Source organism: Cephus cinctus, unplaced genomic scaffold, assembly GCF_000341935.2.
Source record: "Cephus cinctus unplaced genomic scaffold, Ccin1 Ccin1_scaffold1922, whole genome shotgun sequence".
NCBI lineage: Eukaryota > Metazoa > Arthropoda > Insecta > Hymenoptera > Cephidae > Cephus > Cephus cinctus.
This window is the reverse complement of record NW_014334059.1, coordinates 179,542-200,390: the sequence shown is the minus strand read 5'-3', so window position 1 is coordinate 200,390 and position 20,849 is coordinate 179,542. Positions and strand designations below refer to the sequence as shown.

At 38.0% G+C, this 20,849-nt stretch overlaps 1 protein-coding gene across 7 annotated transcripts in view; it reads left to right on the top strand.

The window, feature by feature from the left end:
• LOC107273986 (zwei Ig domain protein zig-8) overlaps positions 1–19,424 on the top strand; it is a 52,313-nt gene extending 32,889 nt beyond the window's left edge. For 6 of the 7 annotated variants that reach the window (XM_025091283.1, XM_025091284.1, XM_015752698.2 and 3 more), the window contains 5 exons: positions 14,526–14,716; positions 14,951–15,164; positions 17,281–17,467; positions 17,866–17,987; positions 18,853–19,424. In XM_025091283.1, coding sequence (XP_024947051.1) covers positions 14,526–14,716; positions 14,951–15,164; positions 17,281–17,467; positions 17,866–17,987; positions 18,853–18,986 — 848 coding nt within the window. In that variant the 3' untranslated portion in view covers positions 18,987–19,424. The remainder of the gene's footprint in view (positions 1–14,525; positions 14,717–14,950; positions 15,165–17,280; positions 17,468–17,865; positions 17,988–18,852) is intronic. The other variant, XM_025091287.1, reaches the window with a different exon arrangement.
• The last annotated feature ends 1,425 nt before the right edge of the window (positions 19,425–20,849 follow it).

The window sequence follows — 20,849 nt, the reverse complement described above, 5'->3', positions numbered from 1 at the left end:
CGATCATCTCGAAAGGGCCTCTTGGAAGCGACCTTGGCTAAATTTCCCTCTTGGGCATTAACGGCGAAGGTATAACTGTACGTATCGTCACGCATACGCTATATAGTAATACTCGTTCATGGGCTTGTCTTAATTAGCATATAGCTATGAAGAGAAAATTAATTCAATATCCCGTAGCTATACAACCTACTGCTACTTCATTGATAACTATGTAAGTCAGCACCCAAGTAGCTGTAGCCAACTACAAGCACTGACGTCGAGTGTAGTAAAGTGACAGCTGTCAAACGGGCCACGTGAGACTAAGGAAGGTTGCTCAGCTAGTAAATTGTTCGTTTACGTAATGCACTGTAATTTGGCGGCACTCGTGTGGCTGTGTATTTTTATTGTAATTTAATTATCAATTTTTTTCGATTCTTTCAACGTCTTTCGTTGTTGAGAGAGATATGTCGCACTGGAATAATTACTGGTTTTTAATATTATAGCGGAAGACTAGTGAGGAGGATGCTGGGGTGTAGATGTTTTTTATGTAAGAATTTGTGAATTAAGGGAGGAAAATTAATTTGGCCTTCCTTCATCGGCTTTAACAAAATATTTTTTATTAATTATGTTCAGAACGTCAGTTAATAATGATGTTATTGTATCTCTTTTTTTTCATCTTACCTCGGGTTTTGTATTTATTAATAACAATTTATCAAAATTCTCTGCTTGTTTCGTTTTTGGTTTTTTTTTCATAGTCTCGACGTTTGATTTTGAAACAATGGTCTATGATTAGGGAGATTCCCATTTAAAAATGACTCAAATAATTCCAAAAGATATGTCAATTGCATAGGTGAACTGGACAGGAAATAAGAATAAAGTAATTCCAATTATTCGGAAACGGAGCAAAAAATAAGAGGAATACCGAAAGCTCAACTAATTCTTATCCTGAACAAAATTGGACGTTTAGTCAGGGGTTAACGGTTTTAAAATGCTTTTATTCCCCGCACCAAGGGTTAGCGGTTTTCGTTTCAGACATCTCTCTGACCCATAAACTGTACAGACATTTCTCCGACAAAGTTGAGTGTTTCTCTTCCTCCTTTTATCTCTTGCGGTTACACATGGTGAGTGGGATGCTGCGGTACGCATCTTCTACTTAGTAATGTTTCTATTCATTCCCCTTAGGGTCGGTTTATTTTCTACGTAAGGAATGAAGGTGGGAAAATTGAAAAAAACAAAATTCCGTAGTCCCGCTATACTCAGCTGTGGCATTGTTTTTCAATAGAGTATCGCCGCGTCATTGTTCTCAAATATAATTTAATGACGCGGGTAATTTTCAAAAACAATTAAAAAGCCTGACTGAATAATTTAATATATTTCGTCATATATTATTATATGACATATGACTCCTTATCGAGATTTATTTTTCATCTCAAGTTATTTATTCTTCGTTCGTTACGAACATTTGTCATCACTTTCTACTGTTATTTAATATTCCTTCTGCTACCGTTCAATTTCGATCTCCTGCACCAGAGTGCAGCAGGATATAGCAACGATCCGAATTGTTTCATTATGCCGTAATACCAGAAATTGTATTCTCAAGTAAATCAATACTAATTGATTGCTCTCTCTCGATTTCTCTCATATAAAAAAATGCTGGTATTTCCTACAGTCGGCACAGTCATTTAAATACCTTTGACAGACTGTCGATACTGAGTGTCTCGATTCAATTTTTTTTTATCGGTCCGACAATAAAAAATTTTAGGTATTCGTGAAACCATTGAAAATTCGATTATTGTACTATCGCATTTTTTTAAAACTCTGAATAAAAAGATATCTGTCAATAGCCAAAGGCTCTTCGATATTGTCGAGTGAATTTTGGCTTCGAATAACTTCATTCGGATCAACGGAAATTCTATCAACGCCATACTTCCGGTTAAGCTTACCACATATGTTTCTCTTTAAATTCGGCATCGCAAAATAAGGAATAAAATTTGTATAAAACGGAAAGATCTACGTTAATCCATCGATGTGCTCATGTATAAAAAAAAAAGGATTATTGTGAAAGTGCTATGGTTGCTAAGCAAATCTCCATCACACGGTCGGCTTAACGAGGTTTCGAAAAAAGGGGCAAAAGTACAAAAAACACGCAGGACAGACAGAAACGTGTACGTTCCTTGTTTACATGGGTTCTGATAAATTTAACGAAACAGAGCATCACACGGACCTGATGTTATTCGCTACCAAACTGTTCGTTTACAGTTCCGTGTAAAAGCAGCAATAAATTAAAAGCCAGCAACTACCAGTAGTAGTTACAAGTTGCAAGAGAATTCAAACGAGTTAGTTGTACAAATGTCAAAGTAATATTACAGGAAAAAAAAAAAAAAAAAAAAAAAAAAAAAAAAAAAAAAAAAAAAAAAAAAAAAAAAAAAAAAAAAAAAAAAAAAAAAAAAAAAAAAAAAAAAAAAAAAAAAAAAAAAAAAAAAAAAAAAAAAAAAAAAAAAAAAAAAAAAAAAAAAAAAAAAAAAAAAAAAAAAAAAATATTGACAACCGATTGGTTAATAATAATTATAAATAAAAATCATCGATAATCCATAGAGCTTCCGATTGGTTATTGATAATTATTATTAATTCACAGATTAATCAGCTTGGATTACAAGTTCTTTGAATCGGTAAATATTAAAGTGTCTCCCAATTACCGGTAAGAACATTTTTCTGAGCGTTACTCAGACTCAAACTTTATTTTCTAAATTTTGGTTTCAAAATCATCCCTGATTTTCAGACACGTTCGGATTAGAGTAAAGTTAGCTAAAGAGCTGGGTTTAAAAGTGTTTTTAGAAATAATAAAAAGAAAGGGAGGTACAGGGGGGACCCAAAATCGTCCCCTCGATGTAAAGTGCTGCCATCTTCAACGATTCCACTTGACAGCCCGAAGGCATGTCAATGGCTTCCGCTTCCCAATTCAGGAAGAAGATAGGAGGGTCATGAAGGTTGGGTTAAGCGTTTTGCCCACACGAGCATATTATCTTGACTGATTGAGAGAATGACGATTAATGCAATGACGTTTTTGTGGGGTGATAAACGAACCCCTGAGAAACAGGTAAAAACTAGAACATAAATTTTAACGATTGGTCTACAATTAAGTTTCTTGATTGGATAATATTTCTATACCGATATTTCAATCTTTATTCACCTACCCAGAGAAACCAAGGACTTCGATCAAATGTCCAGGTCTATTTATAAATTCCCAAGATTGTGTCTCTTTTTTCATTCTCGCTCTTCTCTTTCAATCTTGTGAAAACTTCACGGCTAAAAGCGGATACCGAATGAAGTTGACTCGAAGGTATTGAAAGTTTGTTGAAAACTTTTCTTCCGGACTATTGGTAAAATAGGCGCTCGCGAGATTTCCAATAAGCGTAGCGGCGCCTAGTAGCTATACACGTATGAAAACTCCAAGTTCGTAAAGTAGCGCGCAACAGAACATTAAGCTCGATTTACATTTAGAGCTTGTAACTTGAACTCGATAGAGATTCGTTGGACAAAGGGAACTTAATCCAGCAGCGCCGTAATGCCAAATAATACTGTTAAATTTATGAAAAATATTCAATCTATAAAATCAATAACCCATTAACGCCATCGGCATTCGCCTTAATAATCCTTTATCGAAAATCTCTCACGAAAAATAGCAACTAACAATCGCGTCAGTCTGGGTTAATGAAAAGCGGACAGTCAGTAAAACCTTCGTCAAACGCTTAACGAATGACACACAGCTTATTGCCTATCTATATTGTATGATGCAAGCTCAGTTAAAGCTCTAATCCTGACTCGCGATGGCGCAACTCGTCGTATTTCGTAGTATTATTAAAGCTCGGTTAATATGTAAGTTCAACGCAGACTACGACGTCGACGTCATTGTTTTGCTAATGCAAAAAGGTACAAGCGAAAAGCAGCCGGATGTAAACGGAGCTTTAACGAATTTTACGAACAATCTATGCAGCAGTGTTTACATTTGTAGGACACGAACGAACCACGAACAATATCCAGTTACAGAAAATACTTTAATTACTTTAATTAAAATATAATATTGAATAGCATCAATATTCAGATACTACAAGTAAAAGGAATCTAGCATAATAATTGGTTACTCCAAGTATACTGTACGTTAATCGAAAGATATTCAGTAAGAAGATAACTGATAAACAATTTAAAAAATATATATATTTCACAATTAAGAACCTTTGCCGAGGTGTCCCAGTGTCGAAATGCCTTGCAAGCGCTGATCGATCAAGCTTTAATATTTGCGAAAACTCGACAAATTAAGATATCCAGTATCGGGTTCAGCCTGGAAACCAACTGTAATCGAGTACATTTATTTTTCAAAGCATCAAGACGGATGACGTTAGATTTCAGATAACAGTGGTACGGTCAGGTAGACAATTGGAAGTTCAAATATTCATTTCGATTTGACGAAAAATAATTGGAAAAATAATTGGCGATGGTCGGAGACCGGGGAAAGTGGTGTTCTGACGCCGACAGAATTAATTCGTGTCTGTTCTAATTATTTTTTTTTTTTTAATTTTTTTCACGTCCCTCTTTCGCACTCACGTACATCACATGTAGAAACACTCGAATCTACGTTCGTTCGCTTATATTAATAAAAACTTGCCAAAAGTACTATACTTGCATTCGATTGACCCGAAGACTTCCATAATGCGTAATGACCCTCCTCCATTCGCCTTCTGAATATTTATTACCAACTTTTATCGATTCGTGATAACTGCGATGCGATGTCGGCTTTTATAAAGGTAAAGTGCTAGATGATGCTTTCAAATGCGAAACACAAGATGGCGCGCAGATGCGTGCCATTAATAACAACGTCGAAGCTTGCGGCGGCTATTTTTTTTTTATGATTGCCACTATACATATGCTTTATGGTTACCATAAAATTCAAAGCGTTCCTAGCCACTTCAAATATAGCGAATATATAAATCGCGGCTGCATGTACTACCGTATATGTTTTCGTCTATATACCTTTTATTTATACATCTGTGCCCGTATACGCGTACGTTATACGGAACATATGAAACGTCAAAATATATTTGAATTTGAGCCAGACTACGAGGTTTCTTATCGGTTTGGCCAACTTCTGCCGAACCGTGCCAATAAATCTCAGTGGATCGAAGTGGAACGCGTAATGGAGGCTTTCAGTCGTTGAGCGTCTGGACCAGTGATGATGGAACTGCCGGGCACCTACTTGCGAGCCCAGTAAGTGATAATTTATATGGGCTTGTTAAAACTATTCAACTGAGCCGTTATAAGTGACAGAGGAGTTACGGTTAGTCGATCTGAAGGAACGGAAGTTGAAAAAATTATTACCTTTATTAAAGACTTACACACAAATCTCATTGGTTTCTTTTCGCCCCTTTTGCTTTACTTTTGTTGTCCCTCTATGTTATTTCGTCACTTTTTACTTTTGATCTAGGCTTCGCATTCGTGGTTTTTATTGTCGTTCCTATTCCTGCTACGATTGATCCCAATGTGCAATTGCGAGCCGAATAAGTGATAATTTATATGGGCTTGTTAAAACTATTCAACTGAGCCGTCATAACTGACAGAAGAGTTACGGTTAGTCGATCTGAAGGAACGGAAGTTAAAAAAATTATTACCTTTATCGAAGACTTACACACAAATCTTATTGGTTTCTTTTCACCCCTTTTGCTTTACTTTTTTGTCCTTCTATGTTATTTCGTCACTTTTTACTTTTGATCTAGGCTTCGCATTCGTGGTTTTTATTGTCGTTCCTATTCCTGCTACGATTGATCCCAATGTGCAATTGCGAGCCGAATAAGTGATAATTTATATGGGCTTGTTATATTGAACTGAACCGTCATAACTGACAGAAGAGTTACGGTTAGTCGATCTGAAGGAACGGAAGTTAAAAAAATTATTACCTTTATCGAAGACTTACACACAAATCTTATTGGTTTCTTTTCACCCCTTTTGCTTTACTTTTTTGTCCTTCTATGTTATTTCGTCACTTTTTACTTTTGATCTAGGCTTCGCATTCGTGGTTTTTATTGTCGTTCCTATTCCTGCTACGATTGATCCCAATGTGCAATTGCGAGCCGAATAAGTGATAATTTATATGGGCTTGTTAAAACTATTCAACTGAGCAGAGGAGTTACGGTTAGTCGACCCGAAGGGAACGAAAGTTGAAAAAATTATTACGTTTATCGAAGACTTACACACAAATCTCATTGGTTTCTTTTCACCCCTTTTGCTTTACTTTTTTGTCCTTCTATGTTATTTCGTCACTTTTTACTTTTGATCTAGGCTTCGCATTCGTGGCTTTTATTGTCGTTCCTATTCCTGCTACGATTGATCCCAATGTGCAATTGCGAGCCGAATAAGTGATAATTTATATGGGCTTGTTAAAAATATTCAACTGAACCGTCATAACTGACAGAGGAGTTACGGTTAGTCGACCCGAAGGGAACGAAAGTTGAAAAAATTATTACGTTTATCGAAGACTTACACACAAATCTCATTGGTTTCTTTTCATCTCTTTTGCTTTACTTTTTTGTCCCTCTATGTTATTTCGTCACTTTTTACTTTTGATCTGTGCTTCGTATTCGTGGCTTTTATTGTCGCTCCTATTCCTGCTACGTTTGATCCCAATGTGCAATTGCGAGCCGAATAAGTGATAATTTATATGGGCTTGTTAAAAATATTCAACTGAACCGTCATAACTGACAGAGGAGTTACGGTTAGTCGACCCGAAGGGAACGAAAGTTGAAAAAATTATTACGTTTATCGAAGACTTACACACAAATCTCATTGGTTTCTTTTCACCCCTTTTGCTTTACTTTTTTTATCCCTCTATGTTACTTTGTCAGTCTTCATTTTATATCTATGCTTCTCATTCGTGACTTTTTCGTCGCTTCTATTTCCTGCTACGTTTGATCCCAATGTGTCTCCATTGGATTCTAATGCACGAAATCATAAAAGACAATAAAAGCAAACTCTGTCTACCTGACGCTCGAACGTCTCAAGCATCCATGACCTGGTGCAAGTTCAGATTCTTGAGAAAATATTTTTATGAGCTTCACCGACTTACAGAGCTGCGGTCTGGAGAGAGCAAGCTCTTTTTCTCACTATGATTTACGATTATAGTTTCCGCCTAGGATTCCACAAATCCTCGAAAATCCTTGGTCCTGCCTTGGGATAAATGTCACACGAATGAGTCCAGTTCGAAGTTTCTTATTTTATTTTATTTTTTTTTCTCCATAGATTCTATTCCCTTCAGGAAATCATCCCTTATCAGGGAATGCTTCTCCTCACACGTAAGCTAGTACGACCTCTTTTTATTCGCAATATATGAACTTCTTTCTCTTATTCCTTGGGGCTTTATTCCTGGCGTAGAGAGGAAAGTACCAGATACCAGAAATAAGGTACGTTCTACGTCCTAAAGGACATTTGCTCCACTGCCCGGTTAAACTTTGGATCCAGTTGTGCAGCAATCGAATCAGCAACGGCTCGGCAACTTTTTCGCGTAAACAAAGCTGTCGTGTGGCTTCTTCGAGTTTTACAAAAGTATTGTGTAATGGTGTACCAGTGAAAGGAATTTCACTTCGCGTCAACTATTCCATTGAGAAATAGTTGGAGTAACTATTCGTCAAACTGGGGCAACTGATGCACTGTCGAAAACTCGGAATGCTCATTGGAACAGAATCGATTGTTCACTTGTTGTTTGAGTTTAAGAGATAATTCGTGACATTTTAATTAGGTGACACGGTAAGTTCAACTTTTTGAATTGGGATTCAAATATTTTGTATGAAAAATATTTTTATTTATCACTTTTCGAATTTCGTGGCACTGCGATACTTCATGAGATTTGGTGAATCTTCGCTTCAACAAATTAATGGCGAATTAGGGATTTTAAATATTTATACCAAAAATAGTGAAGGTTCAATGTTAAAGCAGACACAGAGATACGGAAAGGTAAAGCAAGGTAAAGTAAAGCATTATAAAAAAAAAGTTTCGTTTTCCTGTTTAGAATGGCGGCGATTTAAATTTAAAGCAAATCGAGAGAGGGGAGGATTGCTTGGGTGCCGGGCGATTTATATCCCTGAAGCCATTAGCTCGACAAATGTGGCAATACGAGTTTTGCGTTATTCGTACAAAATTGTTTCTTTCTTTTAACCCTCTTCCTTTTTTTGGGTTGTACCTTCCACCCAACCTTCTTTTCCCATACGAGAGGGATTAGTAGCTTTTCTCTAGGAAGATAACCAATTCAAAACCAGCCCTCCTGCCGCATTCACAAGATTCATAGAATTGTAACGCCTCCTAGGAAAATAAATATTTACGTTACAATTTTCATTTTCTTAAGCAATTTAATTAACTTTTCCATCATTCTACCTCGTAATAAATCAACAATACGCTTTGTATCTTCTTCTTAACTCAAGGCCGGTAGCGAAAAATCCGAGAACGAACTATCTTCGGGAACCAACCTGCGTTACCTTCGACCGTCCACCTTTCGCTCATGCATCCGCGAGCCAGGCGGGCGCCAGCCAATTGTTTTTTCACCGGGAACTGACGAGCCGGTATGAACTGGGAGTTGGGGTGGAACAGGCCCAACTCCACCGAAACGAGAGCTCTGAGGGAACCTATCAGATAATGCGATAACTTAACGGATCCTGTAGATTTTTGGAGACGCGTAAAATCGAGAAACGCAACCGTAGGTGTTGATTTTTTATCGAACGGGAGCAGACGGTTACGGAAATGCACGGCCGCTCAGGCGGCTAGGTTGAGCTAGAGAGGGTCGGAGTAAGAGTCAGGCAAATTCGAACGATTCGGACGTATCAAATTGAAATCCCTTCACCGATTGATAAATTGGGAGACTCACCGGAGCTGGTGCAGCTGATCCGTGAAGGCCGAGAACCGCATCCAGGAGACACTCGGGTGGGCACTGCACTAGGACACGACACTACACCTCCGGAACACTCACAGAAAATCCATAGAACTTCTTGGATTTCGCGAGAGCAACGCGAAAACTGTACGAACGAAAACTTGCTATACGTTATTGAAACACGGTTAGAAAAACTATCAACAAATAGCACGGGAGCGCGAGCCAGCACGTGACACCTCGGTCGGTGCCCCGAGACAGACTGCCTTAACAATAGCAAAATTCGATAAATAATAATTCTAATCATCTGATTGGTGGAAATCCTTATAACTCTTCCTTTCCCTCGGGTCGTCCCTTCAAACCAAATCGAAAGCGTTCCTTAGCGGATCGGTACGTAACACTTTTGGAGATTCTCCACGGTCGCTTCCCCAGGTCAGCGGGCGATTTACACCGAACATGACTGCTAGAGAAATCTAAAAAACAGTTAATGACGAAATTGCCTTATGTGTGAAAATTCGCCTTACTAGAATGAAGAGTTTCGAGAATGTTGCTAGTTATGTTTTGATGCTTGCTTGTACATATATATATATATTGTATATATATCCAGGAGGGTTACCAGAGTTTCTGCTATGAGTATCTCAGATAATAACGAGGTGAAATAAATTCGAAATATCGTGCTCAGTGCCAGCAGCTAGATTAGTTGGACCGATTTCATCTTATCACGGATACTCTCCTTTGGGCACTATAGTACTATACCGTACATCGAATATCATCCAGTAGAAATAAAAAAACGCAAAACGAGCAAAATACGATGAAAAATAAAAAAAATAAATCCAGAACGAACGCAAAGAACCATCAATCGAAAGGAGAAAGGCCAAGTCAAACGAGAGAATAGTTTTATCTCTACTTTAGCTTCCGTTGACCTAGTACGGGACTCGTATGGTGGAATCGTGCCTGGTCATTTTACTTTGTGTTCAGAATGGACTTCCGTGGGGCGATGCTGGCTCCTTCAAGAAATGCTTTTACCTTACTAAAGTATACTGCACTGTAGTTATGAGGTAGATGGATAAATGCATGAATACCCAAGTCGTCCGCAGTGATACCGGAAGTTTTATATTCGTGAATAAAATATGGTTGTTGGATTTCCGGGTGCTGACGTCTGGATACAAAGAAAAAAAGAAATTCAAGGATTGAAAACCAATGACGCGATATAACGATCGGGTAATTGTCATCAGATCGGCAACTATCAATTTAGATTTATCTGTATGTGGAAATCCGAAAAGTTGGAGAAAATGCAGATTCTAAAGTTCATACGATTTTGTACGGCAATAATATATGAAGCCACAGGAAAGGTGCAATACACCAGGGTCCAAGTACTCTACGATCATCGTGAAAGATCTGAAATGACAGGAGGTACCTAAAATTCGTATCCACTGGAAAAAAGGGTAAGCAGAAAAAAAATGAAATATTGCCTGTAGCTTAAAAAACTAAACACCCGTTAGGAGTCTCAGAGGGTCAGGACTCAACCCAACTTTGGTTACTTATCTCTAATCGAATTAAAGTATCGAGCCCCGTTATAATTACCCCACAAGTTACCTCCTAAGTGCGATTTCCATTTCTAATTGAACCAATAAGTACTAATTAGCACTGTACATGCTCAACTGATAAAGAAGAAGCGGGAAGAAAAATATTCCTTATACTTTTTAGTAGCTGCTTACTTGAACGTCAGAAAGTATAAAACGAATATTGATAAGATTGAGACCCTATAAAAATTGATGCCTTTTCCGATTCCATTTTACGGAGTGCAAAACTGTATAGAAGGAGCAATAGGAATGATCGTAAAAAATCATGTTGTCAGGATACAAGAGACTGACACTTTCCTGTTCCCGCAAAAGTGCGAAAACAACCTGAAAGTCACGATCCCAGTAATCGAATTAACTATAAGCTTCATCCCCATGAACTTCAGGAACATGACGTCTGTCCCTTCGCGAAGTTACTAAAATCGCACGCCTCTTCCTCTGCCATGCTTCTTCCTGTCCAAAGCTGCCAACGACATCGATGTTATCGAAACCCCCAAGGCTTTGCGTCATCGAACATCGTAGAAGTTTATGGTGTCCCTCTCATGAACGATGGACAATGATAAACGTGATGGATGTATCCGTTCAAAGGCTTCCCACGAATCCCAGTCTTCTACATAGAGGGAGAGGCCTAAGATCTATAGAAATGCGCGTTACCATTTACCGTTATGTATTAAGTTATTCCAAGGTCACCCCCCTCTATAGGTCACTGAATATATCTGACGAAGAACTTTCTATACTGAAATACCTCATAGGGGTGGGATCGACGCAGCATCTTCGAATGGACCATTCATTCAAGGATTATCAATTGACAAGCTGAAGAGATATTACTATCATTGATATCAAAGATTTGTATTCGCGTAGTGAATTACGAAGGTTAAGGACCAAGTTTCATGATATTTAGTCGTAAAGAGAATGTCTGATTTTTATTAATTTTTACTTTCCTAAAGGGAATTTAATATTTTTATTATGTTGAATCGATATTGGTCTTCTCACAAAATGCTATAATAAAGTGAACGCTGAATATTTTTCTTTTGTACCAACGGGACTTTCACGTTGTTAATCCTCGAAAAGAAAGGGATTTTAAATGATGAAAATGAGCTACGTAGGTTGAAAAAGTTGAGAATTTAAACGGTTACCGCAGATGCAATTTTTGTCTCAGCTAATATTTTCCTCTTTTTCCTGTATTTCCTTCTTCTATTTCTCCTATCCAATAACAACGGATTCTTCTACCATCTCAATTCACACTACATCCAGGGTCCACCTTTACTGCAAATTGGTATCACGTAGGTACAATTGAACCAACTGAACTGTTAGATGCATTTGAAGCAAGAAATCTTTCTTCAATTTACAATTTAAACTAGCTTATTCGTAATAACTAATGACAATCAAACCAAAAATAAATGTTTAATTAAAAATTCAAATAATATACATATATTTACTATAATTTATTAACACGTAATACGTAAGTGTCATCTAACGATAAAAATTTAACCAGAAAATAAATTTTAATCATCCTTACCAATTCAAGCCCAGTTGAAATTACTCAAAGTCAAATTATGTCTTCGCCATGTTGCTTCTACTTAAAGATTTAAGTTATGGGCCGTACCAGTTCACTCTGAAACACGAGTCGTGTTTGGTTTATCTCAGCGAACCCTGTCGGTGCCATGAACCATAATGCAGGACCACAAAGTTACCTCAAATAGTTGGTCACTGGGTGGCCACGAGGTTAGGTATACACAGGCCATATATACAGACATATACACAGATATACAGACAGTATATAGACAGTGAAGAAAGATGGTCGACCATGTCTAGATGATGAAGTTTTAAAAGCAGAAGACAGAAGTTTTCCGTTTTCCAAGGACCTTTCGTAATTTCAAGTCGGCCTGGTACTCTGCGACTTCATCCCGAGACTTGTTGAGGATGAATACGTCTTCCTCTTCTCTAAAAGATGAGTCAGAGCTTTGATATATTAAGTCCCTGCAAGCTCACAAAAAAGTTCATCCAATGACTTAAATGAACGGATTCTGTCACTGCTTCACCCATGGCTTCACTTTTGGTCCCATTTTTTCTCCCTCGCTCTTCCTCATCGTTGTCGTTATAGTCGTCATCATCCTCTTTCGGCACTGTCGCCATTTCCTCGCTCTACCTTCGCACGTTCTTACGCTGATAGTTTCATTCTCCTTCTCCCCTATCCCAGACAACGAGTTCGCAAATAATCTCAAGCGTTTTAAGCATCCAAGTTTTTCACAGCCTGGACCGGATATTGCTCCATTGACTTGAGAAAGCTGCTACCGGCGTCTCTTCTTACTCCTGGACCATTCTCTGCCGTTCAACGAGTTGGTCAGGGCTGATCCAAAATAATAACAGAGCCCAGCGAGAACTTGGATATTTCGTATCTCGTTAAAAGATTTCAGCACGGACTCCTTTTTTTTCAGAATTGCAAGCTCTCCATAATGAAACGATGCAGAGGCAATCTCTTTGAAAGCTCAGCGGCTATCTGCATATCGCCAACAAATGGGGTTAAGGGTTACGGATTCTTGATAGTACCTTGGGGATCTTCCTCAAGAACGATTTTAACATTCTCAAGTTAGGCGCACGTAGGTATCCAGAATCGAGAAGTTTGAAGAAGCTTCGAGCACCCAGTGCATCGTTGTCTATTTTGCCGTACCGTCCCGATCGATTTTATCCTTCCCAACCACTATCGGGTTTCCGGTTGAACTCGGGACTTCAGAAGGCCCCTCTCTGACTTCCCTTGTAAATTCCATTAGCGCAGCTGCGAGCGATGGAAATCTTGCGGAGCTTACATGAAAGTCTTGGGAAAATGGTACTTTCAGAAAAATTAGATTGAGGATTTATCTTGTCATATCCGGGACGTGTCAGTGGGAGCCTATTACTGGTAGAGTCAAGGAGCGATATCTGTTCAAGAAGGGCCTCTAAGAGAAAAGCGACTAAAACAATAGGCGCGCAGGATGGAGAGAATTCTCTTTCGCTTAAAGGAAGGAAAACGAAAGGATAGGAAGAGACAGGAAGGTAACGAGAGAAAAGTAGAGAATTAAAGAGAGCGTCTTCTCGACTTATGAAAAGGATACTCGACGATATTACCAGTAAAATTTCATTCTCGTTACACGTATCAAATTTCTTCTAATAAATTATCAATTTTCCCACCCACTTTCACACTCCCGACTAAAAGAAATTCGTTAATGCCTCACGGTTGCTTTTGCTCGTCATACTTGTTTTTTTGAAACAGAAAACAAATTAGTAAAATTGTAATTATAAACGTCATCTGTCATTTATTTGTTAATGTCTGAATGATTTGAATAGGACTTATATTGTCAGGGGTTAAAGGTTATGTCCTTAGGTGGAAATAGTCCACAAAGGTTGAATACTTATTTGCATACTTCACTGGCACCCTTGGCTGTTATCCAATGACGTCACTGGACCTCTAATGTGCCTTTCGTGTTTAGGTTCCCCTAGCCAAGTTTACTCTTATACCATGTATGTAGTATGCCATGAACTATTTATTGCGCATTTCCTGTATGATGCTTTTTCAAATTTGTAACGTATAAGCAACACGTAGGTTTATTACTATAGAAGTGATAATAAATAATGGAACTTTCGACTGAAAATTTCGAAGCTTAACGTCTCTTTCGCAATTGAATCTCTCTTGTATTTCTCGGTCTTATTATTTCAATTTGGGGATTCAATGGAAGGTCTCTGCATTTGATAATTGTACGGGGATGATGCGATTTACAGAGGGGGTGGTTATATTCATGGTGAAACGGACGATTTAGTCAAACGAGGGGAATGTTTGAGAAAGTTTAAGCTGCCACCCTAAAGACGGCAGTAAAGTTGACATAAAATAATCCATTGTAGTAGCATCTCCTCATTGTGAAGCTGGGAAATTCAGATGCTGACCTGACCCAACTTCGCCTAATCTAATCTAATCTAACGTAGCCCAGGTTTAATTAAATTAAAGAGCATATACTTCATTCTCAAACCTTTTTTCATTTTCCAAGAAGCTCGAGTCAAAGTCAAAAATTTAATTTTGGGTCTTTTTTAAGTTTCAGAAGAAAATGGGGTTCAGCTGCCTCCGATGAAGTTGCCCCATCTGAGGCATCATCACGTGACGCACTGGGGTCCGTATTTCGAGAATGCCGAAGGAGAAGGAATCAGCGAGTCGCAAACTGTTGCACTGCATTTAGGTACGAGCGCACTATTGGACTGCCGGGTAGCGATGCTGGCCGATAAAATGGTAACTATGATTACGTAATCGAAGCCTGATAAGCAGTTTGATCAAGACGAGAGTGGATGTAATTGAGCGTGATTTAACCAAGTGGAAATTATTTTCTGCACCAGTCGATAAAGCTCGAAGAGTTTTATCGATCGACTTATCGGATTGCTTTTCATTAGAAGTTAACCAGTCTTACCTGCTGTATCGTTTCTATAGTACGACCTGTCGAGATTAATAGATTATTATCAATTACAGGTTATGTGGATGCGTCGTAGTACAGATGGCGTGTCCCTTCTTACTGTTGGTAAAAATACCTACAGCTCGGATCCACGTTACAGTCTGAACTTCCAGTATCCAAATAATTGGAGGTTGGCGATATCTTCGGTACAAAAGGAAGATCACGGGCAGTACGTGTGTCAAGTGAGCACGCATCCGCCAAGAATGTTGAACACTGAAGTCACGGTTTTAGGTAATAAGAAAAAAAGTATCAAATGGTCAACGTAAATTTGGCAATCTTGAATAGTCCTCGTTACCTTTTACAAAATATTCAGGATACAATGATCTTATTCGTAAATACAATAATCTCCATTGAGACTCCCGTGGAGACTCGATAGTCGGATTCACATTGAAGGAAACGAGGAAGCAACTACGGAACTTTCTCCCGTTTATTCAAGAGAGAACCTTAAAGTCGTCCAGTCGCCAAGAGAGATACACAAAACTCTCAGTTAATCCGTTAAAGTGGTAAAACTTTTCCTAGCCTTACGAAAAGGAGAAAAAGCGCTATTTACGGCGGAGACGAAGTTCAGAGATTTGATATTCTATGATCCGTTCGCTGGAGGATCGCTCGATTTTTGTTTTACTTGGTTTTTATCCAATTAGGAATATACAGTATTCGCATCTATAAACAGGCAGCAAAACGTAAACGAACTTTGACCCGAACTTTGACTTTGAACTTTATATATGTATAGACGTTAAATAGTTTTCGTCGGACTCTTGCCTTTAATTAAATGAAATACCTGAGTGAAAGTCAATACGTCGCGTGATAAGCGTGTTGTAAAATGTAAAATTATCAAAGAGTAATCCAAGAGTAGATCGAACATTTTTTTTACTGGGTGCGACAAATTTTCGTGAGGGGTGACAGCCCCTCTAAAAACGGGTCGTTATCAGGGAATAAAACATCCGTAAAGCTTCGAATTGGAGCTGGTGGGATATTATCAGAGGAAAGAAGACTTTGAAAGAAGCGTCGCGACGCAAAGCGTCTTGAGACGTCTTTAACTACTTCGGGCCCAAAGGGGGTTGAAATAATTGAGATTCTTGAAATGAATGCGACCATATTGAAATACAGTATAAAAAAGACACTTTTCGATTGAAAAGACCCTCGTTACATAAGATTCACTACGTGTTCAACAATTATTTCAAGTATGCTTAGAAAAGCAATGTAAATATTGTTATAAACTTTCCAAGTCCAAATTGTAGCTGGACAGTTGCAAGTGTTTGAAATATTTCAATAATATATTATTGACTCAAATCGAGCTTTATTTTCCACTTTCCATTCCTGGGTGATCGGCACTTGCAAATTGTTCAAAAATTGGTTAAACGATTTAAAAAATGCCCTTTTGTTAATACAATACTTCGCTTTCGCAACTCTGACGTTGCTATCACTTTATGCTCTGTCAAGTGAATTAACTAAGTAACTTGCATAACTCAGAATCCAATATTTACCAGCTTGCTCCTGTGCTTCAATACCTCTCGGATAAAGTTTAAGGGCTTTACGCGTTAAACTGTCAGAAGTGTTACTATATCGCAAGAAAATTATCAATAATTTTGAATATCCGTATAGCATTTTTTTACCTTTGCGAATACAAATTCAATGAAAGGTTGTATCTTAAATTTAAATATAATATGAATTTAAAAAAAACAGTCTCGAGAGAGCAAGGAATCGCAGCTTTTTTCATACGCATCAAATATCTTTTACGTATAAACTCCAGCTTGCGGATTTCGACATAACATTTGGCAATTGGTGCGAATTTTTGGAATAATACAACAATGTGAATGCCAGTTGCCAAAAGGCAGGTGAAAGAAAAAGAGTAAAATAGTGTCGGTGTTGTTGTACTAAGGAAACATCTACATCAGGTGGAGCCTGGAAGGATATTACCGGGTGCAAAAAGCTTGCAAATGCAAGGACGCTATAGGGAGAACCGCAAGTTCTCTTGGCGGCTTTCAAAAGCTTTCACGAAAGCTGGCTCGAAGACTGGCTTATCTACGGTAACAAAGACATCGACTTTACTCGCAGCCGCGACACCCGTGTAAAACAAGCATTTCACGTACCTCGCTACAGCTGACTGTTGGGCTTGGTCAAAATACGTTCTAAAAGCTCATGCCAAGTATATAGACAAAAGCAAAAAAAATATATATTGGGGAAAACTTGAATAATATATATATATATACGATCGAATTAACCTTATCAATTTAATCTCTATTAGTACCTAGAGCTTTTATTTTCAAGACAGTTAAAACTTTTCGTGGAGCATTTTCGTACTACTTTAAGAAGGTCAAACAAAGCTAATCTCGTGTATCTCTTGCAGCACCGGATATTAAAATCCTCGATGAGGCTAGTCACGAGGTGCGGGATCGTTATTATAAAACCGGAAGTGGTATAGAGCTTTCCTGTATCGTGCGACCGTCTCAGCCTGGTTCAATCGTGCCACATCCGACGTGGAAGAAAAATGGTGAGATGTTACCGGATCACGTCAGCGTTTATCGTATAAACGGGTAAGCATAAATCTACGCACTTCTGACATTTCCAATGGAGTCTCCCCGGGTGCTCGTAGCGAATCCGTGTAATATCATTTACTGATAAGTTTAAGTTAATGCGTCCGCGTTTAGTTTCGTTGAAGTGCCTCCGTACGTACTTACACGGATTGGATGTATTTTTAGTAGAAATGAGATTTGTGCGATAAAATTCGTTTCCCTACTTTTTTTTTCATAGAAGTTGTGATAATAAAAAAAAAACATCAAGTACAGGATAATCCCTCTACTCCATTCGTCTTTATTGACGAATCTTTTTATCGAATTTTCGACGAAGAAACCTTTGTACGATGTTTTGCCTGTATGTAAAAATAAGTGAGGCTTCTTTTCACCTTATTCATACAGTTTTTATCGGATTTCAGATCGAACGAAGAATTAGTGACGAGATTTAAAATCGAACGAGCGGAAAAGACTGACAGCGGCGTTTACACGTGCTCTCTTGGACAATTCAGTACCACGATGGTGCAGCTTCACGTGCTCAATGGTAAATAAAAATAATAAAGTAAAAAATCAATTGATATAACCACAATACAGATGCTCAATCGATTAGTTATTGAATCCGTTTGTAATCAAGTCCAGTACACAATACACAATGAACAATTCTGGAAATATCATTTGTAATTTTTATTGAATACTGAACCGATCGTTTAGTGAAAGCCACGTCTACTGGCACAGTAAAAAAAAAAACATTATTGTTTCTTCTTGTTTCGCACAGCCTACGACCATAAATGTCCAATATGAGCATCTAGTAAAATGCACCACCCATGCACCATTCGGCTTGACACTTAAAAAAATTTATTAAAAAATGGAGAGCAGATCGTTCAGCAAGAAATTCGCATCCCAGAGGGACTTATACCAACACCAATAAAAGCTCCCATTATGGAAAGGATTTTTTTTCAATAGATATTCCAAGGTCTACAAAGACACAAATGTGTATAAAGGAGATATTGAAGTTGAAACGGATATTGTTTTTTTCATGAAATTTTAGAGCCATACCAAATCAACGCCTTTGTGAGTAATTTTAGTAAAAATATAAAAAAAAATTATCAAGACAAAAATTGCAAACATCTTAAGGACTTTGAGAGGATAAGGAAGCAAAATTGAAAAGATTCAAATTCGTTTAGTGCCCTGCAGGATATTTGGTTTGCAGGGAAACTTCCCTATTATTAGCAATATCGCAATAATGCGATACGATTTAGTAACGTTGTTGCGTTACCGTAACATTAAATCTGCCCAAATCTCATTTCCGTCCTGTATCTGTGAATTTCTTAAAATTTTTCTTCCCAGCCCATTTTTTAATTATTAATTCTTCTCATTATTTATCCGTTTTTTTCTTCTTTTTTTTTCAGGTGAAAAGCAAGCGGCAGTTCATCACGATCAGTGGAACGCCGCGAGAACAAATTACCACGAAAGTCGCAACACATTATTCACAATATTAACCGCCTTCCTCTTTCTGCAAGCCTCGAGCACCTACTCGTTGTAAAGTACACTTTAAGAAAAACAACGCGTATGTTAAACATCATACACGTGGGTGTTTTTCCATGCCACTGCGCTTTCGACGTTGATCCGTCGAAATACTCGAGAGCCAAGCAATTCCTTTGGATTAAACATTAATATCTGATCGATGTGTATATTAACTGATATGGCAGTACTACCCGTGGGTATTACTGACAGTGACGTTTACGTAATTGTCGTACGATTGTGATTGAATATAGGATACGTGAGGATACCTGTAAATATAATAAAAATTATAATATAAGGATATGTCGAAGATCACTTAATAATTGCGGACGTCTCAGTGACAAGTCGTAAAATCTGAATTTTGTGTAATATATTCTATTGGAAATAGTATCGAACAAACTCAATGGATTATTATCGACATATACATAATTAGTACAATAAAAGCAGATGATAACAGTGATACGCGTGCTTTAGTTCTGCTCGTAAATACCTAACAAACTTTTGGTATCGCACATTAATATAAAAACTGAAAAATATATTTCCCTCAAATCTGAAATAGGCTGTTCAAAAATAAAGTACACATCGAGAATTTTGAATATCGAAAGCTGATAATTCCAGTACAGAAATCGTCATTATCGACCTATGAACTTTTGACACTCGCTGAAGATAAACAGATCGAGCATTCTCGTGTGTCGGTACAGTAAAAATCTGACACATGATACTGACGGCTTTTAATATTTCTTACTTGCCGATGTCCCACTGTCGATAAAGCAGATCCCGCACGTACCATCAAAGATGCTCGCAAGCTCAAATGAACAGTCGGTAAAAAAGGTTAGCTCAAGTCAGTCGATACGAATGTTGCCTTTTTCAAAACCCTGCAAGTCCTACAAAGAAGTTTCGACCACCTACTCTTGGATTCCATCATTAAGGCTTATCTTTACAAAACGCATTAAGCTCGTAGGATAAAATACAGATACACAATAAAATTACAAGATAAGCTCATAGTATACAAGAAACGATTTATGTTCACAAATAATAATGTCCCAAACGGGACTTACTCGTCTCGAAAGAAAATACGAGTGGTACACGTCTAGATCCGCGGATTATCCTTAAGAAGGATTTACGTTTCCACCGTTCACTGATCTCGTATTTACAGACAAGAGACTCTAAGCAGGCTTTACATTCAATTACGTACTTAAATAAAAATGTAACGATGTCTAAAAGTGTCATCCACTAAAGCTCAAAACTGTTCCAAGCTCCAAGTCAATATACAACTTACGGTACCTCCACTCCGTTCCACACGAAATTACTCTGCCTAATGCATCAAACTATTCCTAGATGGCACTGCTGCTACGGTGAATATTTCAATCATAATGCATCAATACAAGACAGGGGTTTGCCAATATTGTAGTTGATTTCACTTCCCTTTGTCACGCAAATTGCGCTCGATAAATGCATGTAGGCGCACCATAATATCAGCCTTAATTTAACCTCGATCGATCAACGTTCGCTATTGCCGTTCAGGCTATTAAGCGAAGAATACATACGTACTGGCTCTTAGTAGTATGGTACCTAATTGAATGCATCTGCGAGGTATGCTACTTAATTGAACAGAACCCTATCGCGAGGCTTTAAACAGACCTCGATACTGTATACATGCATTTATGCACCTCAGTGATTTCTCACTGGGACAATTTACCATCCTCGAGTTCCCTTTGAACTTAGTTGGCGACAACAGTTTGCTACGGAATGAAAAATTAGTCAATAAGAATAGCGGCACACTTAGATTTTGGAAAAAGTGCATCTTTTTTTTTTCTTTGACAATAACGTCAAATTTTACTCATGCCGAGATACGTTCGTTCCCGAATGGCTCTGCGTAGTCGCC